General features: G+C 40.7%; 1 protein-coding gene across 4 annotated transcripts in view; it reads left to right on the top strand.

The window, feature by feature from the left end:
• The window catches only part of ALDH18A1 (aldehyde dehydrogenase 18 family member A1), a 46,853-nt gene that overhangs the window by 15,528 nt on the left and 18,257 nt on the right, over nt 1-13,068 (top strand). For 3 of the 4 annotated variants that reach the window (XM_053584333.1, XM_053584332.1, XM_053584331.1), the window contains exons 6-10: nt 3,017-3,175; nt 3,592-3,682; nt 8,678-8,802; nt 10,763-10,907; nt 11,725-11,798. In XM_053584333.1, coding sequence (XP_053440308.1) covers nt 3,017-3,175; nt 3,592-3,682; nt 8,678-8,802; nt 10,763-10,907; nt 11,725-11,798 — 594 coding nt within the window. The remainder of the gene's footprint in view (nt 1-3,016; nt 3,176-3,591; nt 3,683-8,677; nt 8,803-10,762; nt 10,908-11,724; nt 11,799-13,068) is intronic. The other variant, XM_053584334.1, reaches the window with a different exon arrangement.

The following is a 13,068-nucleotide window of genomic DNA, read 5'->3' as shown; positions in this document are numbered from 1 at the left end:
CTCAGCCTCCCGAGTAGCTGGGACTACAGGCGCCCGCCACAACACCCAGCTATTTTTTGTTGCAGTTTGGCCGGGGCTGGGTTTGAACCTGCCACCCTCGGTACATGGGGCCGGCGCCCCACCGACTGAGCCACAGGCGCTGCCCAGTTTGATGTCTTTCTTTCACTGGCTTCTTTGCTTCTCTTTGTACCTGCTTGCCCTTTATAGTAGATATCTAGTAAGCATTGAAGGGGAAGGAAAATGCTGGTGTTGGCTGGTTGTTCATTTAGCAAATACTTATTGAGCACTTATGGTATATTAAGTAGACTTTTGGGCATTCTGTCCCTTAGTGCCTGTAGCTAGGGACCCCACTTTCTGTAATCTTAGTTTTTTTTTTTTTCCTGCTAGTATAAATACAATAGAAATCTTGATTACTACCATCCTTCTTTATTATCTGCCCTCTCTTCTCCTCCATAATCCAAGGACAATGTTAGTCTTTAATTTTGTTAAAGTATCTGGAGCCTGGAGAGAATCTCAAATCTAGGAGCTATGCTTTTGTTTTGTTCTGGTCTTTCCTAGGGCTGATGTTTTCTGAGGGTTTTGTTTTATTTTGTTTTGTTTTAAATGATAGTATTACAGTCAGTGGCACCAGCCATTGTTTTCTTTAACATTGAGGTGAAAAGCTGTACCTGTTCCAATTCCCAGCGAGCCCAATCTCTGGGTTTGTCCCTCTTATCCCTGTGTCTCCCTCCACCAACCCCAAGTCTATCTTATGAGCAGGATCTCTTTTTTTTTTTTTTTTTAATAGAGACAGAGTCTCACTTTATAGCCCTCAGTAGAGTGCCATGGCATCACACAGCTCACAGCAACCTCCAACTCCTGGCTTCAGCGATTCTCTTGCCTCAGCCTCCCGAGTAGCTGGGACTACAGGCGCCTGCCACAACGCCCAGCTATTTTTTGGTTGCAGTTAAGCCGGGGCCGGGTTTGAACCCGGCCCCGGCTTAACTGCATATGGGGCTGGCGCCTTACCGACTGACCCACAGGCGCTGCCCATGAGCAGGAACTCTTTACTCTTTTTGCACCTTACCTTGTGGTTCCTTATTTTCTTTAATAATAGAAAACCATTATCAGTGGGTTTTGAAAATTTGAAGTTGTTTGCCAGGTTAAATACCTAAACAAGTACAACAGCTTGTTTTTCTTCATAGGCAAGAAAATGATTTACACTCAGCTAATTGCCCTTGTTCGAGCGCATACTTTACCCTCTTGGGACTCTCTTCTCCTACTTCTGTGGTCAGATCCCCAGGCCTTGTTTGTGAAACTGTCTTGGTGATAGTATTTTCCCTGAATCTTAGACCTGCTTGCCTTTTCTATGTGTGTTTACTTACATTGTGTGATCTTTCACCATTGTAACTAGAAACTGTATGTTCAGGTTTGACCAATCCTGTTTCCTACCAAATTAAACTTCTGAAAAGGAGTTCAGTCTTCCCTTGTAAACATATGGCCCATTTTGTCTTTCTCTGAACCCTCAACATTTTAATTCTACATTTCAACATTTAATACCGGGCCTGGCATTTGTTGAGAGGTACTCAACAATTTTTTTATCAAGTGAGTGAGTTATTTTTCTCAGTCATATTACCACTTTGTCTTCATCACCTAAGTTTCATATATCATTAAGGCTGCCAGTTTATTACTGTATTCTTCTCAGTTACCATAGCCAGCCCCTGCTCAGGCCTTAACTGTGCCCATTGTACTATTTTTGCACCCTCCTTTCTTTCCTGCTTCAAGAGCATAGCAAGAGCCCTCTTCCTTATACACCAGAGGGACTGTATAGCATAGCAAGAGCCCTCTTCCTTGTACACCAGAGGGACTGAGCCTCAGGGCTTTTCACCTTTTAGTTTCTTGCTCTCTTACCCATTTACTTTTCTCTCATGTTAAGTATTGCGTTAAACTCTGGTTTAAACAACAAAACAGCTATTTACCAGCTTCCATCCCAACTCCTCACCCTGCCTTTGAACACCTTATGCTCATTCCTTCCCTCCAGCTAAATTGTGTCTTACCCTTCTTTCAGCTTGTGACTTCTTAGACTATTCCTATCTGCTTAAACATAGACTTTGTTAACTCTAATAATTGTTTGCTTCTGAGCAGGAACAGTGGGAACATAGCCCTATTCCATTTGTCTAAATACTTTTCCAAGGAGGGTTACCCATTCGTTCACTTACTTACCAAATATTTAAGTGCTTACTGTGGGCAGGCCCTGAATCAGAAGCTATGATACAGAAATCTTTTAGAAATTGCCCAGCACCTATAGTCCCACCTAACAACTCAGGAGACTGAGGCAGGATGATTGCTTGAGCCCAGTAAATTTGAGTCCAGCCTAGGCAACATAGTGAGATCCCATCTCTTAAAAAAAAAAAAAAGAAAGAAAAGAAATTAATAGACAGTATTCCTCTAAAGTAGCTACTTTCATTTTCTTTCTTCTTTTTTTTTTTTTTTTTTTTTTTTGTGTGTGTGTGTGAGAGACAGAGTCTTACTTTGTTGCCCTTGGTAGAGTGCTATGGCATCACAGCTCACAGCAACCTTAAACTCTTGGGCTTAAGCAAGTCCCTTGCCTCAGCCTCCCTAGTAGCTGGGACTACTAGGCGCCCACCACAATGCCCAGCTATTTTTAGAGAAGAGGTCTCTATCTGGCTCAGTCTGGTCTAGAACCTTTGAGCTCAGGCAATCCTCACACCTAAGCCTCCCAGTGTGCTAAGATTACAGGCGTGAGCCCTGTGCCTCGCTTTTACATTCATTTTCTTAATTTTATTAATAGATGAGATTTGGTCTTCAGTATCCTTAAATAAATGTTCCAAGTGATTGTGATTTTTTTTTTTTTATCTCTCTGAGAACTGAATAAGTATCCAAAAATGTGTGATTCATTCTGATCTGTGTGATCAGAAGCCTAAAGTTAAATTCCCTGATTCTTGGCATCTTTTGTATGGTGGGAAGTTTATCATTTTTCTCCCTCCTGCATTTTTAATCTATTTAATCCTCGTAGATTTTGGTGACCAATTTGGATTTCCATGACGAGCAGAAGCGCCGGAACCTCAATGGAACGCTTCATGAGCTCCTCCGAATGAACATCGTCCCCATTATTAATACAAATGATGCTGTTGTCCCCCCAGCTGAACCCAACAGTGACCTCCAGGGGGTAAATGTGGGTGAAGTATTCCTAAGGGTTGAGCATGCTGGAAACACTAATACCACGCTATGCTGCATGTACTAACACGAGAAGCTTGTCATAAGCAAGATGGAGAAACTGGAGAAGCTCTCGTCATGGAGCAGTGGCCACAGAAACTCTTCCGAACTCAGGGGTTTCATTCAACAGGGGGAGGTGCTATAGTGATTTAAGATGGTATTATGAGCATGGCTTGTATATTTCAGCAGATAGAAGGCAGCATGTTTAGAAAAGGGGTTAATAATCATGTGTTTCCAGACAAAAGGGAGCCGTAAAGACTGATACTGACACATTCAAGTTTGTTGGCTTTTGCCTGGCAGAGCCTAGCTAGTGCTTTTGCTAATTTCTAGTTGGACTTTGTGGCTCACTCACTTTTAACTTTACTTGCATTCTAGGTTATTAGTGTTAAAGATAATGATAGTCTGGCTGCCCGTCTGGCTGTGGAAATGAAAACTGACCTCTTGATTGTTCTTTCAGATGTTGAAGGTACAAAGTAATGCTTTTTATTTTATCTGCTTGTTTTTTAAGTGCTACATGTATGAGCACATGAATTTCCCTCTTTCTTTGAGTCCTTGTGATCTTTTTTTTACTATCATTTCCGGAACTATATGATCTGGCACAGGGTTTTTATGACTCAAAAGAAGACGGGTGAGTCTGAGAGATGTGTCTTGAATGCTGAAATGTAATTTACTTGTGCTTTCAGGTTTTTATTTTTTTAAATGAGAGCTTTCTGGAGATACAATTCATATACCATACAGTTCTCTTCTTTAAAGTTACAGTTCAATTATGTTTTAGTATATTCACATAGTTAATGCAATCATCACCATAATAAATAGTGGAACATTTTTATCACCCTAATGAGAAACCCCATGCCCATTAGAAATCACTCTCTACTTTTGCCCAAGCTCCCCAGACCTAGGAAAATGCTAGTATTCTGTCTCTCCACATCTGGACATTTTATATATATATATTTTTTGAGACAGAGTTTCACTATGTTGCCCTTAGTAAAGTGCACTGGCGCACAGCTCACAGCAACTTCAAACTCTTAGGCTTAAGTGATTCTCTTGCCTCAGCCTCCCAAGTAGCTGGGGCTGTAGGTGCCTGCCACAATGCCTGGCTATTTTTTTTATTGTAGTTGTCATTGTTGTTTGGCAAGCCCAGGCCGGGTTCGAACCCGCCAGCCCCAGCTTATGTGGCCGATGCCCTAGTCTCAGAATTATAGGCACTGAGCCTGGACATTTTTTATAAATGGAATCTTACGCTTTGTATCCCTTTGTGACTGTTTTTTTTTTCACTTAGCATGGTGTTTTCAAGGTTTATCCATCTTATAGCATGTATCAGTACTTCAATTCTTCTTATTGCCAAATAAAATGTATGCTACATTATACTTATTATCCATTCATCAGTTGATAGACTTTTAGGCTACTATGAATAATACTATAAACATTTATGACAAGTTTTTTTGTTTGTTTGTTTTGAGATAGAATCTCGGTAGAGTGCAATGATGTCATAGCTCACAGCATCCTCAAACTCTTGGGCTCAAGCGATTGTCTTGCCTCAACCTCCCAAGTAGCTGGGACTACAGGTGCCCAACACAATGCGCAGCTATTTTTTTGTTGTAGTTGTCATTGTTTAGCTGGCCTGGGCCGGGTTCAAACCACCAGCCTGGGTGTATATGGCTGGCGCCTTACCCACTAAGCTACAGTTACTGCCCATGATAAGTTTTTATGTGAACATGTTTTATTTCACCTAAGAATAGAATTGCTGGATCATATACTAACTCTATGTTTAAAAGGACTGTTTTTTAAAACTGCTGCACCATTTTACATTCCCAAAAGCAGTGCTTGGAGTTCTAATTTGTTTACATTTCTGCCAACATTTGTTATTATCTACCTTTTTATGATAGGCATCCTAATGAGTGTGCAGTGTTACCTTATTGTGGTTTTGATTACTTTCAGTTTTTAATGTAAATCACAGAATAGATTTTTTTGTTTGTTTGTTTTTGTTTTTGAGACAGTCTCACTATGTTGCCCTCAGCATCACAGCTCACAGCAACCTAAAACTCTTGGGCAATTCTCTTGCCTCAGCCTCCCAAGTAGGTGGGACTACAGGTGCCCACCACAACACCTGGTTGTTTTTTGTTGCAGTTGGCATTGTTGCTTAGCTGACCAGGGCTGGGTTTGAACCCGCCAGCCTCGGTGTATGTGCTATGGGCGCTGAGCCAAGATCAGATTATTTTAAAGTTGGAGCCAATGGAGAAAGTCTAAGCTGTATGGCGACCATGTTCTTTCTTGTTGCACTGTTCCCCTCTATTGTCCCCTTCTTCATTGAGGGCTTCCTTCCTGGATCCTGCCTGACCTTGTTGACTCTTCTTACTTTCTTAATCTCTTTGTCACTGTTTGACCCATAAGAAATGTAGCTATATCTAAATAGGCCAAACCTCAAGGATCCCAGAAGGTCCGCCAGTACATTTCCAAGACATCAGAGAGACCCTATCTAATTCCCAGCCCACACCAAGGCAGGTTAATGTGGCAGGACTTGTTCTCTAATTTACACTCTTAAATTGCACTCTAATTTAAGGTAAAGGCAAGAGTTGCCTAGAGGAGGCAGGGGAAAATATAGATGAATTAATCTGTTTTTTTCTCCATGTGGAAAGATGAGAGCTGTTGTACCTACGTGTCAGTATCTTTACCTGTAAGAAGTCTTGGCACTGTGTTTGTCCACCATTATTTGAAGTCTCAGGATAGGAACAGCTAAGTTGGGGATCTGGAAAAGGCATTTTCATCAATCAACAGGTTTTTATTAAATTTCTATTATGCAAATAGTGTGCTAAGTGCTTTATAAATGACAATTTATTGGGCAGCTCCAGTGGCTCAAAGGAATAGGGCACCGGCCCCATGTACTGGAGGTGGTGGGTTCAAACCGGCCCTTGTCGAAAACTGCCAAAAACAAAAAAAAATCACAATTTATTCAATCTTTGTAGAAACCCTACAAAGTAGGTAGGTTGGCTCAGTTATACAGATGAAGAAATTTAAAATTAAGTTCAGATCAATTATATATTACTTCTCTCTAGAGAGATAAAATGGGTACTTGGCAGAGGTGGGTTTCAAGTTCAATTGAAAAATCTACGGTCTTCCTTTTATACTGCTTGCTAAAGTAAAAGGTGCAGGTTTGTGAGGTCAATATACAGGGTGGACATAAAGTTCATGTGTAATTTAAAACAGTTTAACATAGTAAATTGCACGTGAATTTTATGGACACCCCGTATAAAATGAATTTTAACTAGATTCTAGTAAGTACTTTCAAACACCAGAATTGGTCATCGATAGGCTTACACTTTTACTATAATTAGTTTAATTAGTTACCTATTGAATCTGGATTTTTAGAACAGATTTCTTTTTTGAGATACAGTCTCAGTCTGTCATGCTGGGTAGAGTGCCATAGTGTCATAACTCACAGCAAACTCAAACTCTTGGGCTCAAGAAATCCACTTGCCTCAGCCTCTAAAGTAGTTGGGACTGCAGGCATAGACCAGAATTTTAAATGTGCTCTCGGTAGGGTTAAAAGGTTACCGTAAGGGGAAAAGAGGGGTAGGCAGAATATCTGAACGCTAGGAATCCTTCAATGCCTCTGGAGAAGGTTTGGCTTAGAATTGTCCAATCTTTCTCAGAGCCGTGGAGTAGTAGGTTGAGGCAGACAGGTTGTGAGAGGTTATTTTTCCTTTTTTCCCATAATGGTCTACACTGCTTTGCTCTGTACTAAACAGTGATTTCCTCACTCCCCTGATTCACTTATTGTAAGGTTGTATATATAAGCAAGATTATCTTAAAGGTTTGGAATAATAGAGGGCAGAGGACATAGCACAGGAAAAGTAGTAACTAAAAACCAAAGCATCACAGCCCAAAGTGTCCTCAGCCAGTCCCCAGCCATGGGCAGCGTCTTTCTGTGTCCCCCTTAGATCTTGATTTGATTTTCTCAGACCACTCTCACACCCCCATCCCGTTCTCCTCTCCCAAGACTCCTACTTAACTCTTCAGAGAAAAATTGTGAGACTTCTAAATCTTGAATGATATGCATGTAACATCTTATGCAACTCTTATTTTATATTACTCTGCACAGTTAGAAAAGGGACATATGTTTTATGGTAATAAATCCAGACTGAATGCCAAGAGTCATAAGCTCCCCTGCTGACTCAACCTAACCTCCACAATGACTTAGTCATAAAATGAGGGGTATAAATTAGTGCTGTTTCAAAGGGTTCTGTGAGACTTAATGAGTACCTATTTCACATTTTACCCTTCTTGGAAAGTCACAATAAACAGTATATGGCTGCTGCACCATTTCTGCAGGAGCCACTCTTCTTTTTCAGTTATATCCTTAAGATGCAACATCATGAGTAGCAGTGGTATAGGTGAGGACAGCTTGGCAGGACTGATAAATGGGCTGAGAATATAGTCGGGTTCTGATGTTGGGAAACATTTATTTATTAAGCTAAATTGTAAACATGTGTAAGGTGAGTCCTCTTGGAGCTACTTTTCAGTGTGGGTCAACTTCCCACAGATCTTTTGTTCTCTTTTCTGTTTAGAATAAGTGGTGATATAGCCGGGCGTTGTGGCGGGCGCCTGTAGTCCCAGCTGCTCGGGAGGCTGAGGCAAGAGAATCGCATAAGCCCAAGAGGTAGAGGTTGCTGAGAGCTGTGTGACGCCACGGCACTCTACCGAGGGCGGTACAGTGAGACTCTGTCTCTACAAAAAAAAAAAAAAAAAAAAAAGAATTAGAATAAGTGGTGATAACTGTATAATTCATCTGAATGAGTGAAGTACAGAGTGGTTGGCAAATGCCCAGGGAAGCCTGTCTCCACAGTCACTTCTTTTTTTTTTTCTTTGAGACAGAGTCACCCTCAGTAGAGTGCTGTGGCATCACAGCTCCAATTCTTGGGCTTAATTGATTCTCTTGCCTCAGCCTCCCAAGTAGCTGGGATTACAGGCACCCATCACAACACCTGGCTATTTTTTGTTGTTGTTGTAGTTGTTCAGCTGGCCTGGGCTGGGTTCGAACTCTCCACCTTCAGTGTATGTGGCTGGCACTGTAACCACTGTGCTATGGTGCCCAACCTCCACAGTCATTTCTCTCTCTCTTTTTTTTTTTTTTTTTTTTTTTTTTTTTTGAGACAGTCTCACTATGTCACCCTTGGTAGAGTTATATGGCATCACAGCTCACAGCAACCTCAAACTCTTGGGCTTAAGAGATTCTTTTGCCTCAGCCTCCCAGTAGCTGGGACTACAGGCACCCACCACAACGCCTGGCTGTTTTTTGTTGTTGTTGTTGTAGTTGTCATTGTTGTTTGGCAGGCTCAGGCTGGGTTCAAACCTGCCAGCTCTGGTGTATGTGGCTGGCGCCCTTAACTGCTAAGCTACAGGCACGGAGCCTCCACAGTCATTTCTATCATAGCAGTATTACTGACTCTTATCTACTCTTCAGGCCTCTTTGACAGCCCCCCAGGGTCAGATGATGCAAAACTCATTGATATATTTTATCCTGGAGATCAGCAATCTGTGACATTCGGAACCAAGTCTAGAGTGGGAATGGGTGGTATGGAAGCCAAGGTAAGAACTGGTGCCTTAACTGTCCATAACAGTTATAAAGCCAAAACAATTTTATAATCCTTTTAACTTTTGGAATTGTTTGGGAGCCAGTGGTTCGGATACTAGGCACATACACAGTTAAATATTCACATATATATATTTTTAATTAATATTGTATAAACATTGTGTTTGTATTGTAAACTCCTTGAGGGCAAGGCCTGTATATTTTTGATAATTCATAAATTCCAAGTATCAGCTCAAATATATATTGTTTTTATTGAGACAGTCTCACTTTGTCACCCTTGCTAGAGGGCTGTGGCATCATAGCTCACAGCAACCTCAAACGCTTGGGCTCAAGTAATTCTCTTGCCAAAGCCTCCCTCGTAGCTGGGACTCCAGGCATCCACCATAAGTTGCGGCTATTTTTTGTTTGTTTGTTTAGCAGGCCTGGGCTGGGTTCTAACCCACCAGCTCTGGAGCATGTGGCCAGCGCCCTCACCACTGAACTACAGGCGCCCAGCCAGCTCAAATATTTCTTGATGAGTTCTTTTAAAAATTATTTGTCTCAGCCGCGCGCAGTGGCTCACGCCTGTAATCCTAGCACTGTGGGAGGCTCAGGCAGGAGGATTGCTTGAGCTCAGGAGTTTGAGGTTTGTCTGAGTGAGAGTGAGACCCTGACTCATGAAGAAAAGGGAAAAACCCAGCTGGGCGCCTGGGATCCCAGGGACTTCGGAGGCTGAGGCAGCAGGATGCCCACAGCCAGAGTCTGAGGTTGCAGTGAGCTATGATGCCATTGCACCCTGCTTAAGGCATAGGGTAAAACTCTATCTCGACAAAAAAAAAAAAAAATTCTTTGTCTCCCATTAATTGCTCTAGTCATATATAGCCAATGGCAGAGATGAGGGTAAGAGTACAATTTACAAAAGGTAAAAGTACTCAGGATCAGACTCTGGTCAAAACCCAGGCTGTTCACTGAGCTGTTCACTGCCATCAGGGCACCACAAGTCAAATGTAGAAGTTATGAGTCTGTTATGAGGAAAAGAAGAAAGAAAAAAAAAAGCAAGAAAAGAAAATAGTGACTAATTGTCACGTAAATTGGATTTAATTTTGACCAAAGTACATTACTTGAACATTAATTTTTAATTCAACTTGTTAGTATGTTGTTTAGGATATTGCATCCTCATTTATAAGTGACATATGTTTGTAATTTCCCCTTTATAATAATATATTTTTTCCAATTTTAATATCAGGTGTACCCAGACCAAGTAGAATGATTTTTAAGTGTTTCTTCTTTTTCTACTGTCTTTAAGATTTGGCATGATCTGTTTTTTGAAATTATCTTTTACTTTTATTTATAAATATTAGTTGTCTATTTTTTGATACTTAAAAAATAATAAGTTAACTGATATCTCCATACTGAATCTCAGAGTCAAAGCATTCTATAACAGACATAGTCTTATTTGACAATGTGAATGTTTCTTTCTTTGCATTGTTATTATTATTATTGCTTAATATTTTGATGCAGCAATTGATTCCTTTTCTGAATGTATTTATGTTCATTTGTTCTTTATGGGGTTTTTATTTCTAGTCCTTATCTTAAACATTGTTACTGTTACTAAATTTTAAGCCTTTTTAATTTTGTGAAGGCAAAGAAATGGAAACCTAATAAACACATGTATATGTTAAAAAAAAAGTCCCAATAGAAGTTATGAGTCTTCTCATATCAGAAAGTTTTAAGAGAGAACTTGTAAAGGACAGGGTGATTCATTTGTAGGGAGCACATCCCAGGTTGGACTGGGAAGAATGTGTGGGCTATGCATGTTTTTAGAGCTTCTGAGTTGTAAAAACATTCTTATATATACTTGATTTGCTCAAAGTCAAACCGCATTTTATCTTTTTGCAAGTTTAAAATATGTGATGACTGGGTCTGAACCTCATCTTTGATGTAAATCTCATTTTTGGATCTAACCTGTCCAACTAGGTGAAAGCAGCCCTCTGGGCATTGCAGGGTGGCACTTCTGTTGTTATTGCCAATGGCACCCACCCAAAGGTGTCTGGACACGTCATCACAGACATCGTGGAGGGAAAGAAAGTTGGTACCTTCTTTTCAGAAGTAAAGCCTGCAGGTAAGTAGTTTATAAGGTCCCAAAGCCTGTGAATGTAGGCCTGGCTTAGATAGAACTGAAAACTTAACTCTCACTCTGGAATTATAGATCACAAAATTGATGTGCTAATAGTATGAAATATGGTATTATTTAGAACACTATTTGCAGAATTGGAATTTGCTTTGCTTTTGTAAAATTCTGCTTTGCCTGCCTACCTACCTAGGCCACCTATTCTCTGCTAAATCACTGAGTTAAAGGATATCAGCATCTGTTTTCTCAAGAAACTTTTGTTAGGCCCATACTGGATCTCGGGTACTAATAAGCACTACGGATTCAAAAACACATAAGATAACAATACGTATTCTGTCGGGAGGCTGAGGCAAGAGAATCGTGTAAGCCCAAGAGTTAGAGGTTGCTGTGAGCCGTGTGACGCCATGGCACTCTACCCGAGGGCGGTACAGTGAGACTCTGTCTCTACAAAAAAAACAAACAAAAAAAAAACAATACGTATTCTGAAGTGTTCACAAGAATTGACTTATAATCTGCATTCAGAAAGACAAACACATTAAACTATATCACCCAAATAGAATTAAAAAGAAATCTTGAAGACATAAAATATATTGTCTACTCTAGAAATACAGGCAAGTTTTTATATTTATACCTGAATTCATCTGGCACATTCTTTTGCCATTTTAATGGTCAGAATGATCCGCACATGTGAAGCAAGTACATCAACGCACCAGTGTTCCTTCATTGCATGTGGCAAGCGGGTGCACATGCTGGGAAGTGAGTGAAAACTAAACTGACCATGACCCTATGTGTGCACATGTTTTTGCAGGGCCTACAGTTGAGCAGCAAGGAGAAATGGCTCGATCTGGGGGGAGGATGTTAGCCACTTTGGAACCTGAACAGGTAATAACCTTAGCTGATACTTCTGTTGTAGTTTTCAGAGCAAGTCATTTTGTATGGTTTATTACATTAGCTTTTTTTAGTTCCCCACATGTCACTGGTCAAGTGCACCAATTCCCCCTTTATTCCGAGTATTGCATAGAGTTATCTGACTTATGAATGTGATCTGCTCTACCTTTTTACTTTTTCTTAATTTTATTTTCCCCTCTCTTTTGTAGTTTGAGGCCTTTAGTAGCTTTTCATCACTATGATGTTTTGATCAAAAACATGAAAATGATGAGTTCAAGAAAGCTACCTAATCTTGTCACATTTTGAACATAGAAATGTAGGAAAATCATTTGTCCCAACTCATTCCAAATCCCCTAACTTACTTATAAGATGGAAATTGGAGAACCTGCTCCATGGTTGTTAGCCCTGCCCTGACCATAATGAATTCGTCTAAGTAGCAGACACAGTGAAAGCTGGGAGCTGGCTTCCCAAGGGTTATGTTCTCAAGGGAATGGGTTTGGGAATAATGTATGTTATTCCCCTGGAGAATACTTTGGCCTGAGAGAAAAAGAAGAGAATTTAAAAGAATTACAAGCAGATAAATGAAAGCAAAGGAGGACCCTAGCTTCTCCTTGAAATTACTTCTCTGTACTCCTTTGGTAGTCACCACACCAGTTTGCCACATTTCCTAATCTAGGTGGGTAAGGTTTGGGGTCTCCTCAACTATTTAGAACTCAGTTTTTCCCCTGTGATTGAATTCATTAAGTAAGTAATTCAGATATGTCAGTAAAAACTTACCTGGGAAATTATCTAGCTAGTGGTAATAAATATGTAAAGATGTATGTGTGTAATGCTGATTCAAAGTCTTAGCTCCTGGGAAAATTATATGATTCATCTGCTTTCTCCCCCACCACTGGGCCACGGTTTGCTAATTATAATAATCAGGAGTGGTGAAAGAGTAGGAAAAGAAAGAAGAAATGGGGTGGCGCCTGTGGCTCAGTGGGTACGGCACTGGCCCCATGTACCAAGGGTGGCGGGTTCCAACCCAGCCCCAGCCAAACTGCAACAAAAAAATAGCTGGGCATTGTTGGGTGCCTATAGTCCTCGCTACTTGGGAGGCTGAGACAAGAGAATAACCTAAACCCAGGAGTTGGAGGTTGCTGTGAGCTGTGACGCCACAGCACTCTACCGAGGGTGACAAAGTGAAACCCTGTCTCTTAAGAAAAAAAGAAAGAAAGAAGAAATGAGGGGAGGTAGGCATTGAGAGAGGAAGGAAAAAATAAGG

This window comes from Nycticebus coucang, chromosome 3 (genome assembly GCF_027406575.1).
Source record: "Nycticebus coucang isolate mNycCou1 chromosome 3, mNycCou1.pri, whole genome shotgun sequence".
NCBI lineage: Eukaryota > Metazoa > Chordata > Mammalia > Primates > Lorisidae > Nycticebus > Nycticebus coucang.
Note: the sequence above shows the minus strand (reverse complement) of the source record. Positions and strands in the feature narration are given on the sequence as shown.